This window comes from Camelus ferus, chromosome 6, assembly GCF_009834535.1.
Source record: "Camelus ferus isolate YT-003-E chromosome 6, BCGSAC_Cfer_1.0, whole genome shotgun sequence".
Taxonomy (NCBI): domain Eukaryota; kingdom Metazoa; phylum Chordata; class Mammalia; order Artiodactyla; family Camelidae; genus Camelus; species Camelus ferus.
The window spans coordinates 83,907,288-83,920,674 of record NC_045701.1 but is presented as its reverse complement, the minus strand read 5'-3'; the positions used below and the strand labels follow the sequence as shown (position 1 = coordinate 83,920,674).

The 13,387-nt window shown below is 51.2% G+C and overlaps 1 protein-coding gene across 2 annotated transcripts in view; it reads left to right on the top strand.

Moving 5' to 3' along the window:
- The first annotated feature begins 6,879 nt into the window (after positions 1 to 6,879).
- Positions 6,880 to 13,387, top strand: part of ITPK1 (inositol-tetrakisphosphate 1-kinase) — a 146,901-nt gene continuing 140,393 nt past the window's right edge. The window contains exons 1-3 of one of the 2 annotated variants that reach the window (XM_032482546.1): positions 6,893 to 7,035; positions 7,183 to 7,185; positions 7,519 to 7,750. In XM_032482546.1, the coding sequence (XP_032338437.1) occupies positions 7,656 to 7,750 (95 nt within the window). In that variant the 5' untranslated portion in view covers positions 6,893 to 7,035; positions 7,183 to 7,185; positions 7,519 to 7,655. Of the gene's footprint in view, positions 7,036 to 7,182; positions 7,186 to 7,518; positions 7,751 to 13,387 lie in introns of both variants that reach the window. The other variant, XM_032482545.1, reaches the window with a different exon arrangement.

The window sequence follows — 13,387 nt, the reverse complement described above, 5'->3', positions numbered from 1 at the left end:
AGCAAAAGAGTTCATATTACAAAATTCTACTTATATGAGGTTTAGAAGCAGGCAAAACCCATCTGTGAAGAAAGTCAGACTAGAGGTTTCCTTTGTGTGGGGGCTATTATCTGGGAGGGGGCATGAGAGGGAGCCAGCTGGGGAGCTGGGAACATTCTCTGTCTTGACTTGGGCTGTGGTTATGTGGGTGGATGCGTATGTCAAAATCTTAGCGCAGCAGGACCTTATGCATTTTCCGGTATACATACCGCCACCTATAATGTATCTCAGCCAAAAGCTTTTAACTTGAATCTAATCAAGACTTTAGTTCTAACATCTGGTTTCCAGGAACTGTAGGGATAGACGAACAAGCTAAAACGGCATTACAAGAAAGCAACTGGACAAATCCAGAAGGTCGGCCCTTCTGCAGGACAATCAAAGCAGTGTCTTTCATGAGGGAAACTGGTCGAGGTCGGAAGAGCTCAGGAGACATCACAACCAAAGGCAACACAAGGCTTTGAACTGGATCCTGGTTTGGACAAACCAGTTCTAAAGGACACTTTCAGAGGCACTTCAGGATATTTAAATATAGGTGGAATTTTGATGACAGTAAGGAATTGTTTTTCATGGTTTTGTTTTGTTTTGTTGTTTTTCATGTTTTAAAGTACATTGGGGGAGGGTATAGCTCAAGTGGTAGGGCACGTGCTTAGCATGCACAAGGTCCTGGGTTCAATCCCCAGTACCTCCATCAAAAAACAACCTCACCCCCCAAAGAAAATGAGGGGAAAAAAAGGGAAGATGATGCTAATCCGGTTCTATTGGAAAATATTATTTTAAAAAAAGATGCATACTGGAAAAAAATTCTGTTTCATTTTCAGCTTAGTGAGGACAAGCCAACCCACAGGGCTGCCTTGGAAGTTTCCCTTTCTGCAAATGATCCTTTCAACAGGAAGTGGATACTTACTGGACTTCTGTTACATGCCAGCACTTTATATATTTTTCTCATTCCATAATAGCCATGTGTTTTTCCTTTTTAGAACTATTTTTAATTGAAAAAGTAAAACATATTTGATGAAAAATATTTTAATCACCTGACAAATATGCAATGAAATATGACTCCTCTCACTGCAGGGATCTCCTTTTCCCAGTCCCTCTCCCGAAAGGCAGTCACTATTAATGGTTTCTTGCGTATGTTTTCAGAAACGAGACAGTCTCTGTCTACACAAGCATATATATGGATATGTGGTCCCCTACGTCTTTTACTCAGTGGCAGCCTATCATCCACACTGCGTTACACCTGGCCGTTTTGACTTAACATATCCGAGAGACTCTTCCATATTTGCTCTTATGAAGGCTACTGATGGTCTCCCCGTTGTCAGATCCAAGGCCACCTGTCAGTCTTCCCCTCGCTCCACCAGCTGACCACTCCTTCCCCGAGGCACGCATCCCACGTGGTTTCCAGGGTAGTCCTCTCCTGGGTTTCTCCCATCTCTTCAGCTCTTCTGCTGGCTCATCCACTCCTCCCTGACCTCTGAACATTGTCATGCCCCTGGCCCCATCCTTGAACTTTTCTCTGCCTACACTTACACCCTCGGTGATCTCATCCCTGCTTTATACCCCCTCTGTACTGACAACTCCCGATTTTATATCTCTAGCCTGAGCCATGCCCTTGAACTCCAGATTCTTTTATCAAATTGCCTACATGACATCTCCAGCAGATGTTCAGCAAGTGTCTCAAGCCGAAACTGTCCAAAACAGAACTCCTGACTTAAGCACCTAATCCTTCACCTCCTGCTGTCTTCCCATTTTAATTGTTGACAACTCTATTTTCCCAGTTGCTCAGGCCCCAAACCTCAGATACCATGACGTCTCTCTTGCTCTCAAACCCCATATCCCACTCACCAGCAAATCCCATTGACTCTTTCTTCAAACGATACCCAGAATCTGACTGACTCTCACCACATTCACTGCTACCTGGGTCTGGGTTACCATCATTTTTAACCTAGATTATTGCAACAGAATCCTAGCTGGTCTCTCTCCTCCATCCTTGCTCCCCTACCCAGTCTCTCCTCCACAGAGTAGCAGAGTGGCCCTGGTTAAACAAGACGTGGTCCTGTATTCCTCCAAGAAATCCTGTCTCGCTGGGAGTCAAAGGCAATGTCCTTGCAGTGGCCCATGAGCCTGGCGTGATCTCATCGCGGACTCACCTCCTATTCCTCCTCCTTTGCTCATTCTGTTCCAGTCCATCTAACCTTCTGTCTCTTGTCAACACCGAGGCTATCTAGGAGCATCTGCTGTGCCTCTGTCTGAGAGCTCTTACCGCAGATGTCTGCATGACTTGCCTTGCTCAGCTTTGTTACATTTTTGCTAAGTGTCACCTCCCAGTGGGATTTACCCTGACTCCTTGATTAAGGTGGCCACTCACCATTTCCCACCTCTCTTGTATGCTTTATTATTATTCTTGTAGCATGTATCATTACTAATATACTTGGCCAATTATTTACTTATTTTGTGTATCCTTTGTCCACCCCATGGGAATATAAGATCCACAAGAGAGGCGGGGGCGGGGCATCTACCTCCTGATTTTGCACTGTTTTCATCATTGCAGTATCGCCAGTGCCTACAATAGTGCCTGACACATAGTCAATGCTTAGTAAATATTTACTGAATGAATGAATGAACAGATATTATCCTCTTTGCTTGTTTGACTGGCTGTCGGGGCCACTGTATGGATGGTGGAATAACAGCACAGTGGCGGCTAACACTCACAAGGCATGTCTGCTACGGTTCTTTATGAATTTTGACTCACCTAAACTTCTCAACGACCTTATGAGCTAGGTTTGATAATTACCCCCATTTAATCGATTATAAAACTGAAGTTTAGACAGATTTATTTACTTGCCCACAGTCACACAGATAATAAATGGTCATGCCAGTCTGGCTGTCTGAAACTAGCACATCTAACTTCTGTGCCAGACTATTGCCAAATGGGTTTATTTAACCAGTCTCCTACCAATGGACACCACCTTATGGTTGTCAGATGAGGCAAGCAAGGCTCAGAGAGGTTAAGAAGCTTGTACAAGGTCACACAGCTAGAATTCAAGTCCATCAGCTGAGCCCTAGGTCTGAATTCTCAGTCACTACATTGTCTCACCTCCCAAAGCCTCCTTTTCCTCCAGGAGGATTGGGATTAGGAGGGCTTCCCCGGTGGCCAACTTCTGCTTCTTGGCAGTGCCCTTCCTCCCCAAGGCCCTCTCTACAGCAGTTCCTCTCCCAGCTCTGGAATCTTCTCCCAGATGGCCCCAGGCCAGGGACACACATTAGCCCATTTAATCCCTTAGTGGTCCATCTGTCTCCCCGAGGAAATGTCTCCAGCTCCTGTTCTGGAGTTTCCCAACTTTGTCCCTCCCACCTCAGAGAGGTGAGGGACCACCTTGGGGGACTTACCTGACATTAATTTGTTCAGTCACTTAAAATATTTTTTTTTATTTAGGGGAGGAGGTAGTTAGGTTTAATTGTTTTTTCAATGGAGGTACTTACTAGGGACTGAACCCAGGGCCTTGAGCATGCTAGGCATGCATCTATCACTAAGCTATACCCTCCCCCTATTCAGTCACTTCCATTGAGCACTTCTGCCTGGAAGGTGCTGTGAGAGGCAGTCTGACTTCCTCTAGGATCCAGACAGCACCCAGACTATGACATCGGTCAGCATTATCTGCATGGGAGCAGAGAGAAGCGCAGTCCCTGCCCTCAAGGGGCTTACAGTCTAGTGGGACAACCATTTGTCCAGTATTCCACCTAAAAGGGCAAGTGGGAGTGCCATTGTCATTGGTGGTGCAGAGAGGCCAGGAGGGAACACCTAGGCTGAGAGCTGGTGGATGAGTTATGAGCAAAGAGAGGGAAGAATATTCCAGAAAAAAGGACCGCACGTCTAAGGGCTCTAGGGACAGCAGGGACCGTGAGAGGCCAGGACGGCGGGGACCGGGTGAGGGGAACATGACAGGGGTGCGGGTGGGGGGCCTTGTCCTTGGCAGGGAGTTTGGACTTGTCCCAAGCACAGGAGGAAGCCGTTTCAGCCAGGTGGGGTGAGGGGAGGGTAACGGTGCAGCCTGATTGGCCTGGTCACATCTGATTTGCATTCTGAAGATTGTTCTGGCTGAAGGGTAGAGACAGACTAGCTGAGCTAGAGGGAACAAACAAGTGGGGAAGGGTTGATGGAATTGTGGTGCTGAAAGGGGGAGGAATCTGAGAGGCATTTGGCCCAAGGTCAGCCTTGGGCCCCTCTCTTGGGCCAGCCCATATTCAAAGTCTGATTGATTGAAGGTGGGGGTGTGGCAGGCAGAAAGGCCTACTCCCTCGCTCAAGGTAGGGCAGCTCTGAAGAATGGTTCTAGCCCTGGGGATGACCAAGATCTTAAAACAGAAGTTAAAAACGTACAATTTCTCATTCTCAAGGGAGAGGGGGCGTGAAGCCAGGGCTGCCCAGGGTTCCAGAGAAGTGTGGGTGGGTCCCTGGCCCTACCAGTGTTTGAGAGGATCCTGACTGGCCCTGGGCAGGGGTCACAGCCCTCAGGACCTGCTCCTCTCCTCTCACATCCCTCCCCCCTCCAGAAGGAGGGTGGGCCATGGGGAGGCCTCTTGACCCTGGGATGCTGGTCCTAGCTTCCCCTCTTACCTGCTCTGTGACCTTGGGCAAATCCCTTTCCCTCTCTGGGTCCATTTCTCCATTGGTAAGACAGGAAGTTGGAGTAATCAGTGACTTTTTTTCCCCCAAATTTTTATTTATTTATTTATTTTGAGGGGGGAGGTAAATAGGTTCATTTATTTCTTTGTTTTTAGGGAAGGTACTGGGGATTGAACACAGGACATTGTGCACACTAAGCATGTGCTCTACCATTGAGCTCTACCCTCACCCTAGTGACTCAGTTTGGGAGATCAGGAGACTGAGTTTGTTGAAAGTTGTGATCATTATGCATATAATTTCTGGCAGATGCAGGGGTTCCTGAAGCCCTGGTGGGGAGGGAACTTAACTGGGCTGCCTCAAATTAAGAATCCTTGTATGGAAGTAACCTAAGAATCTTTCTACAGATGAACAGATAAAAATGTGGTAACACACACACAGGACTATCATTCCAGCCATAATGAATCTTACCATTTGTGACCACACGGATGGACCTAGAGGTTATTATGCTAAATAAAGTAAGTCAGACAAAGAAAGGCAAACACCATATGATTTTACTTATATGTTGAATCTAAAAAAGAAAACAAATGAACAAACATAATAAAATACAGATTTAGAGATACAGAGAGATACAGAGAACAAACTTCTGGTTACCAGAGGTGGGGGGGGGAGGGGGAATGGGCAAAATAGGTGAGGGAGATTAAGAGGGACAAACTTCTAGGTATAAAATAAATAAGTAACAGGGTTATAATGAACAGCATGGGAACTATAGTCAATAATATTGTAATAACTTTGTATGGTGACAGATGGTAACCAGACTTATTGCGGTGATCATTTCATAATGCACTGAATCATTATGTTATACACCTGAAGCTAATGTAATATTGTAAGTCAATTATACTTCAATTAAAAAAAAGAACCCTTGGATGAGACAGTAACAAGCCCCATTTCTAATGGCCTGCTGAGGACTCAGTCTAATATCCTGTCCTCGTCCTCTCCACAATCCTTTAAGGCAAGCATTACTTTCTCCACCTGGAGCTCAGAGGCAGAACTTAAGTGACTTGTCCAAGCTGGGAGGAACTGAACTAGGACCCCAGGGCCAGGTTTTTCCGGAAGCAAAGACTGTTCTTCCATAACAATGAGAGACATCTCATCTCTTCTTCTGTCCCCACTGGGCACCACAAACCCCCATAACACCATACATTTTAGACCTCATAGCCTCTGCTCTTTTGCAGTTTTAAGTGCTCCCATGAGGGAGGGCTTACTTCCTAAGGTAAGATGGAGGACCCAAGGCCCAGAAGAAGGATGGGGGAAATCGGAATTAGGGGAAGACACAGGCCCCTAGGGCTGGGCCTTAAAGGATGAGCTCAAGTTTGGTCCAGGAAAGTCTGTCATCCCTAACGACTTGGATCTTTGATTTTCCCCTGCTTCTATTCAAGCTATTCCCCCTTCTCAGGCCCGTCAAAATCCTCCTTCTGTTTCAAGGCCAGCTTAAATGTCTTACCTGAAAATCTGAGACCCTCTCCCACTCCCCATTCATTTTTCCTGCCTGCGCCTGGGGAGAGATGCCCTCTTCTCCCAAACTCGGAGCTCTTTGAAGTCAGGATGCTTCCCTACCGCCCCACAGGGCTTTGCCAGACAGGGCGGGGTTAGTGAATCAAGGGTGGTGGGACTGCGGCCGCCCTGCACCCTGGAAGGAAAAGTGTATTCTGAGAGTGTCCCACCCTGATCCTTGCTGCTTCTAGAATCTCCCCTCCCCTCTCCATTTTTGGGGTCCCAGAGTGTGATTGGTGGTCAACTTCCTAAGCCTGAGGAGGCCCCTGAGTGTCACCCCCCCCACCAGGGGGCCACATCCCGGTCCTGGGTCTGTCTCCTCCAGAGAAGACAGATGATCTTATTAAGTGCCTTTATCTGTCGCTACCCCCCACTCCCCCATCTGCTGCAGTTGGGGCTGAATACTGCTGGGGGTGCAGAAACGCTTTTGATGAATGAAACTCAGTGGCTCGATCACTCCCAACGGACAGGCAGAAAATGCCTACACAACTCCTCTAGCTCCTTTAAAAAGTAAAAGTAATTGGCAAAGGCCGCCTTAAATCCAGTCCTGCGCCCTCGGTCCCCAAGCTAAACAGTCTGAGCCTCAACACAAACAGGCACCGAAGAACGAGGCGGGGGAAGGCGCGGCGCCTTTAAGACGCGGAGGGCAGCACTGCCCCCTGGCGGCCGGCGCGGCCGCGCTTCCTCCGCCCCGGCGGGGTCCAGCGGGCCGGCCGGCCGGGGTCAGCGCGGTGGCGGTGGCGGGGCCGGGCTCGGCGAGAGCGCGGGCTGCGCGCGAGGGCGAAGACAGGGACTAGGAGGAAGTGGCGGCGGCGGCGGCGGGTGAGGACGGCGGTGCGGGGCGGGGCGGGGGGCGCGGGCGGCCGCGTGCTCCCCGCTGGGGTCCGAGATCGCGGGGAAGGGCACGCGCCCGGCTCAGGTCGGCCGAACGCACTGCCCGGGGCTCAGTGCGGGGACCGCGAGCGAGAGCGGGTGTGAGGGCGGGGAGGAGGGACTTGGGGGCGGCGCGCAGCCGGAGCGCGGGGGCTGATCCTCCGTGGTCGCCGCTGGAGGGCGTGTGGCTCGGTCCAGAGCTCCGGGAGGGCGGCGGGCCGGGCGGCGCCGGCGGGGGAGGGCCTCCCTCTTCTCCTCCCGGGCCCGGCCCGGCGCTCGCGAACTTGCGCGGCTGGAGCCCCGCGGGCGGCGTGGGCGTGGGCGGCGGCGGCGCGGGCGGCCCCGGCGCGGCTGCAGCCAGTGGAATGCCGCGCTGAGCGCCGCTCCCTCCGCCTGGGCGCCCGCCCCGCCCCGGCCCGCCCCTCCCTCCAGGACTGCGCGCCCGGAGCCCCGTTCCGCGTCCCCGCCGCCGGGAGGAGGTTCCCGCACGCTCACGGCGCGCGCCGTGCCGCCAGACTCGGCCTGTGGGCGATTTCCTCCGGACCCGAGCTCCCCGCCCGAAGAGGAAGATGCAGACCTTTCTGAAAGGGAAGAGAGTTGGCTACTGGCTGAGCGAGAAGAAAATCAAGAAGCTGAATTTCCAGGCCTTCGCCGAGCTGTGCAGGTAAGGAGGGACGTGGTTCCGGCGCCCGGGGACCCCCCGGCTTGAGCCCGATTTTGCCTTAGCGGCTGTTTGGGGGAGGTTGGAGCAAAACGGGAAGGAGCGGTGTTCAGGGACACTGAGTCCGAGTAGCCAGGTGGCTGTGGTGGCCCCCGGCTGTGTTAGAGGGAAGCAGTTGCCAGTATGTGCGGTGTGGCACGGACCAGGGCTCTCAGGTGCACTGGAACCCCAGGTGGGGAGACCCCTGGCTGCCCAGGGCGCAGTGGGAACGCTGCTAAAGGTGACAGAGGGACCTGGGAAATCGAGGGCTCCAAGCTGTCCGCCTGTGGCTGGTGGTTACTTTTGGAGTGTTTGTCTTCCTTGGTCCCCTTCCCTTCGTGGGGAAGAGCACCAGTGTTTGTACATTTGCGGACCACCTACTGTGTGGCCCCGCCTGTGCAGCTCTCTTTGCAAGAAGCTATCATGCATGCCACGGGGTTAAGCCTCTTTGAAGCGAGTAGCAATACTTGGCATGTATGTGATTTGCTGTCTCATTAGAGCCTCGCACCAGCCTTGAGAATTGTCTGGGTTGGTGATTCCGGACCACGTGTCTGAGAAGGGGATCCATCCGCAGAGAGGTGGGGTACCTTGTCTGGGGTCACACAGCTAGGGAGTGGCTGGTGCAGAGGAGGTGCTGGGTAACTGCTTGTGGTGTAGCATGGCCTTCCTCCCTCTGCTCCCCGCCCCCCCACCATGCTGGTCCTCAGTGTTTTAATAAGATCACATTCTTAGTCCATTACAGATGCCTCTGGTCTTGGGTCAGGTATGCCTCTCCTTGCTCCACCATAGTGGCTTTACCTCTGAGAAGCTGTTAGTTAAATCCTGTTCTCAATGAAAGCCTGAGAGAATCAGGCTCCCCAAGCCTTTTGCAAACTCTAGATGGAAAACCTTTTGTTATACAGTGTCTCCACTTGGTAGATTTAATTTTCGAAAATGGGCCCCACTTGCGTGTTTGTCCCTTTTGGGTCACCAAACATAATGAAGAATTGAACAATTGGGTTTCCTTATCTCCGTGCAGGGAGCAAGTGGCCAGTCTGAGCTGGCGTGCACCAGCCGGCCTGGCAGCACCTCTGTGGCCCTCATGCCTGTCCCCAGGGCTTGCTGCTCCTTTGGCTTATTTCAGCCCCACAGGCATTCTTCTCCCTACAGCCAGAGGGGCGGGCGCACCTTGTGTAAAACAGCTCCTGGTTCTGCATCCCTTGGTTTGGGGATGGAGTTGGCTGCCTTCTCTCAGGCTGGCTTCCCCGGAAGAAAGCAAGCTTTTCATGGTCAGTAGGGCATGCCAAGTGGCCAGGGAATTCACAAGGAAACCAGGAGGAACTTGCAGCCAGAGCTTTGAAAGTGGGTCTGAGGACATTTAGAACGTTAGAAAAGGGCATGTGAATGTTGTACCACAGATACACACACTTGGGGAGAATGTGCCCTAGACGCTGAAGAAATGTGGAGAAGCCCCTTTGACATGTTCTTGAAATCTGGTGCTGGTGTTAGGTGCCCAAGGTACCCCTGCAGCCATCTAGGACTTGGGAAATCCCCACTGATACCTTGCACCCTTTTTCCTGAGGTCCGTCTGTATTTGTGTCATCCTGTGTCTGCAGCTAAAGCATGAGGCTTGTCATCTGGTTGGTATGTTTTGCTTGATAATTAGGAGGCTCTTGCAAAGCAGTTCTAGCCGAGACTCGTGGCTGAGTCCTCAGGCTGGACTTGCAGGTTGTCTTTCCCTCTCTGTGGACCCTCCTACCTTTAAATAGAGGGGTTCAGGGCAAGTTATGATGTCAGCCATTCCGGGGGAAATCCAGCACAGCGCTGTGTCAATGACTCTGAAGGGGTTGTTGATTCAAAGTCTAGTTGCCTTCTGGCCAAAATATTGGCTTCAAAGAAAAGAATAAAAACATCTGGGTCACTCTACAACCTCAGGAAGCCCATTTTTTGTTTTCATTAGGGGAGCTTTAGATACTTTGTCACTTAAGCTTAAGAAGGAATACACCAAGAATTTTTTTCTTCTCTCCTTTATTGCTTCCAGGGCAGCGCCCCCTGGTGGCGGCATTTTTGTACTGGCTGCAAAATAACTCCCATCCTTGAGAGGGCGGCCAGACCCTTCTGCTCTTGTGTTTGGTGTGAGTGCTGATGCGATTCCAGTGGCTGAGAGGGGATGTAGATGGACACTGTCGTGTTTTTGATTTTCACAATTTGGGGGTGCCACTGCTCCCATTTGGATGGATGATGAATTGTCTGTGACTTCCATAATGAAAAAGTCCAGAGATGTTTGAAAATGGCTCGAGGCTCTGCTCTGAATGTTTGGGGCAGTGTCAGCGGCAGAGAGGATGACCTGAATGGACCGGGATGAGCTGTTTAGTTGAATGTCAGTCAGGCCTTGTAAAAATCTTAGAGCAGGAAGGGATGTGGGAGATCGAGATGATCTAGCCTCTTCATTTTACAGATGCAGAAACAGGCATTGGGGGGGGGGCAGCCTCCATACTTGTGTTGCTTGTGTTCAGCTTCTGGAATGAGTCCAACCTGGGCATCTTGAGACCCACCTGGAAAACAAACCCTTTCTCCCAGGACACTTCCGATAGTTAGGTGGACCCCCTTGTCATCCTCACTGGGGTCCAGCTGCTGCCATTTTGCCTGTGAGACACTTAACTTGCGAGGCTGAATCGTGCCCTCCACAAGTGTAACGTCTGTTCTCCAGGGAGCATCGCGTGCTGTGGGCACCAGTGAGCCGTCGGAGCAGGTCCTGCTGGGGTACCTTCGCAGGCTTGAGGGCCAGGCCTTCAAACCCCAAAGCTCCTTGATGGGATGGGCCCTCTGGCTCAACAACAGATAGGCCTTGACTCAGCTTGTGTTTTCCTGGTACTGTCTGTTCCTGTCACTCTCCTCTGTTAGTTGGAAATGTTGGGTGATTTTTTAATTTTTTATTTTTTTAGTTCTGCACAGTGCCCCCTGTGGAAATGCTGGCTGACCCTGGTTCCCTTTGTCCATGTTTTCTGTGTCCATCCTCCACGTCCTCGCCTCCCAACTCTCTTTCCTGCGGCTGAACCTGTGTGGCAGGAGGTGGTGAGAAGGCGCACGACGTCCGAGAGCATTTGGGTGTAACACATGGGTGAACCCTGTCTGCCCTTACTGTCATGTTAGCTGGTTTTTTAATGCTGGCCTACTGGGTTCCTCATCTTACATCATCCTCCCAGCAGCCCAGGGATGGCAGGACGGGGAAACTGAGGCTCAGGGAGTTTGAGGGACTTGCTCTCAGAGTGGGGGGCTTCCCTGAGCCCAGCCTGAAGCCTCTACACCTGAGGATGTGGCTGTCTTGTTTATTAATAAGTCCTTTACTTAGGTTAGACTGGGGCTCTTGGAGGCTCCAGGAATAGAAGTCAGCCAGCGGGCCCACCTAAGCCTGCAGAAGACGGGCTTATAGGGCAACCTCAGACCATGTTATCATTGCAGACTTTCCCACCAGGGACCCTCTGTACGGTTCCTCCAGAAGGAACTAGGCCTCCAGTCCACTAAGGCTCCTGTTGACCGAATGCCTTCTGGAGTCTGGGCCTGTTCAGGGGTGGGTTGGTGTCCAGCAGGGAGGAGCCAGGGCCCTCAGAGAGCTGAGAATTTGGTGTTAACAGTAACCTGGCCTGTAGGGTGCCACCAGGCCGCCTCTTCCCCTCTGGGCCCCTTAGGGCCTACATACCTTTCTTTAAAAGAAGGAATCTGGAGAGTCCATTTTTTTCTGGGATGGTTTAGCATAATTCTGTGCTGGGATTCTTTTGGGAGATTCTAGATGGGGAGGAAGGAGGATCTTTCCCAGGGTGAGGTGATGCTGGTCTGTGGGTGGGTATTTTTCAGTTTGTTTTAATGTCTGGGTCTGGCACCATTTTGGGGGTGTGGGGGTGGGAGGAAACACTGAGTTAGGTTTCCTTTGCAGCTGTGCACGGAGGCTATCCATAGCCAGCCTTGCAAATAAACACTTTCCACCAGCCTCCGAGGGAGTAAACTGGACTTCCCTCTGGAGAAGACGTCCATCTGGGCACTACTGTGCGTTGATGAGCATGCCTGGGTCCCAGGCCTGGCTCCACAGCAGGCTATCCGTGTGACCCTGGGCGCATGCCTCCTTGTCCTCATCTGTAAAGCAAGGATAATGACAGTATTAGCTCAGGGTTTATGCACATTAAAGACGTCAATGCACAGAACACATGCCTGGAACTCTCTAAATGGTGGTTACTGCTGTTACATTTTGGTTGCTGTCCTTGGGGAGTGGTTGAGTGGGCTTCTGCTCACGGATGCCTGGGTGTGAGATGTGTGCAGCTGGTAGGCACGGCTAAGGAGGGGTCTCCCCTGCCGGGCACCCTCCCAGCATCTCCCTTAACACCCGGCCTATGGGGGATCTTACAGCCCCCAGGGAGGCAGGGCTGCTATCTTCACCTGCTTTACGGATGGGGAGCCCGAGAAGATATGTTAATGCAAGGTGATACTTTCTTTTCTTTCTTTCTTTCTTTTTTTTTTTTTTGAGTTTGGAGATTCAAGAAGAGTTTATGCTGGGTTTCTGGAAAATGCCAAGAGTCTCCGTGAGCAATCATGATACTATTATTAGCTAACATTTATTGTTTTCTCTGTCTTTTAGAATATTAAATACATGCATATGTTAAAGTAAAACCCAGAGGACTCAAAGTACACAATGAAAAGGACTCAAAGTACACAATGAAAAATCAGTCCATTTCCTCCTTATTCTCAAGTTCCGGTTACTCAGGGACACGTGCTGTTGGCAGTCTCTCTCTCGAGATGTTTTGTGCAAAACACAGGGCACACACGTGTGCTGGTGTCTTCCATAGATACCGTTCTGCCCTCGGCTCCTTTCACAAATACCGTATCGTAGGGAAATTGCTCATCCCTGCTTCATTTGGAGACAGTTCTGTATTAGTTGTTAGGTTTCTTTAACAGCTGTGGGGCCCAGGTCTTAAAAGCGATGGACCGGGTTTCTTGCCCTGTGATTGGCTTCTGCTGGGGTAGACGGTGGGGCAGTGAGTGCTCTGTCCCATCGCCTGAGAGCTCGTTGCTAGGTGAGTTCGTCCTAGGTCAAAAGGCACAGGCATTTTACTTTTTCACGGCAGATCTGAAATGACTCACAAGGACAGGGCACTGCTTACCGATGACAGCGAATGGGAGGGCCACCCACACCCACCCCAGTGCCGCGCGTAGACGGACATTTTTGATCTTGGCCAACACAGGGGGTGAGAATCCATACGTTGGGCTTGCATTTCTCTTATGTCAGTGAGATTGAGTTCATGTTGTTGGGAGCTGACTGGGCGTTGGGCAGGGATGGGGCAGAGCTGGGCCCACCTGCATGTCGGGCTGAGGCCTTCCTTCATTCCTAACCCCTGGGCTGTCCTGCCTCCGCTGGTGATTTCGGCCACATGGTTTCGCAGGCTTGGGACATTCAGTCAGTGCTTAGCGAAGTGCCACGTGAGTGCGGCTCTTGAGCAGTTGATCATAAATAGGGTTTCTGTTCCTATTCGTGCTTTGAGTTCAACTGGTAAGCTAGCTTTTTGAGGGAATGTTCTGGTACCTCCTTTTTAAAAAGTAAGATTCATTTGGAAAGGAAACTGTCATCCAGGA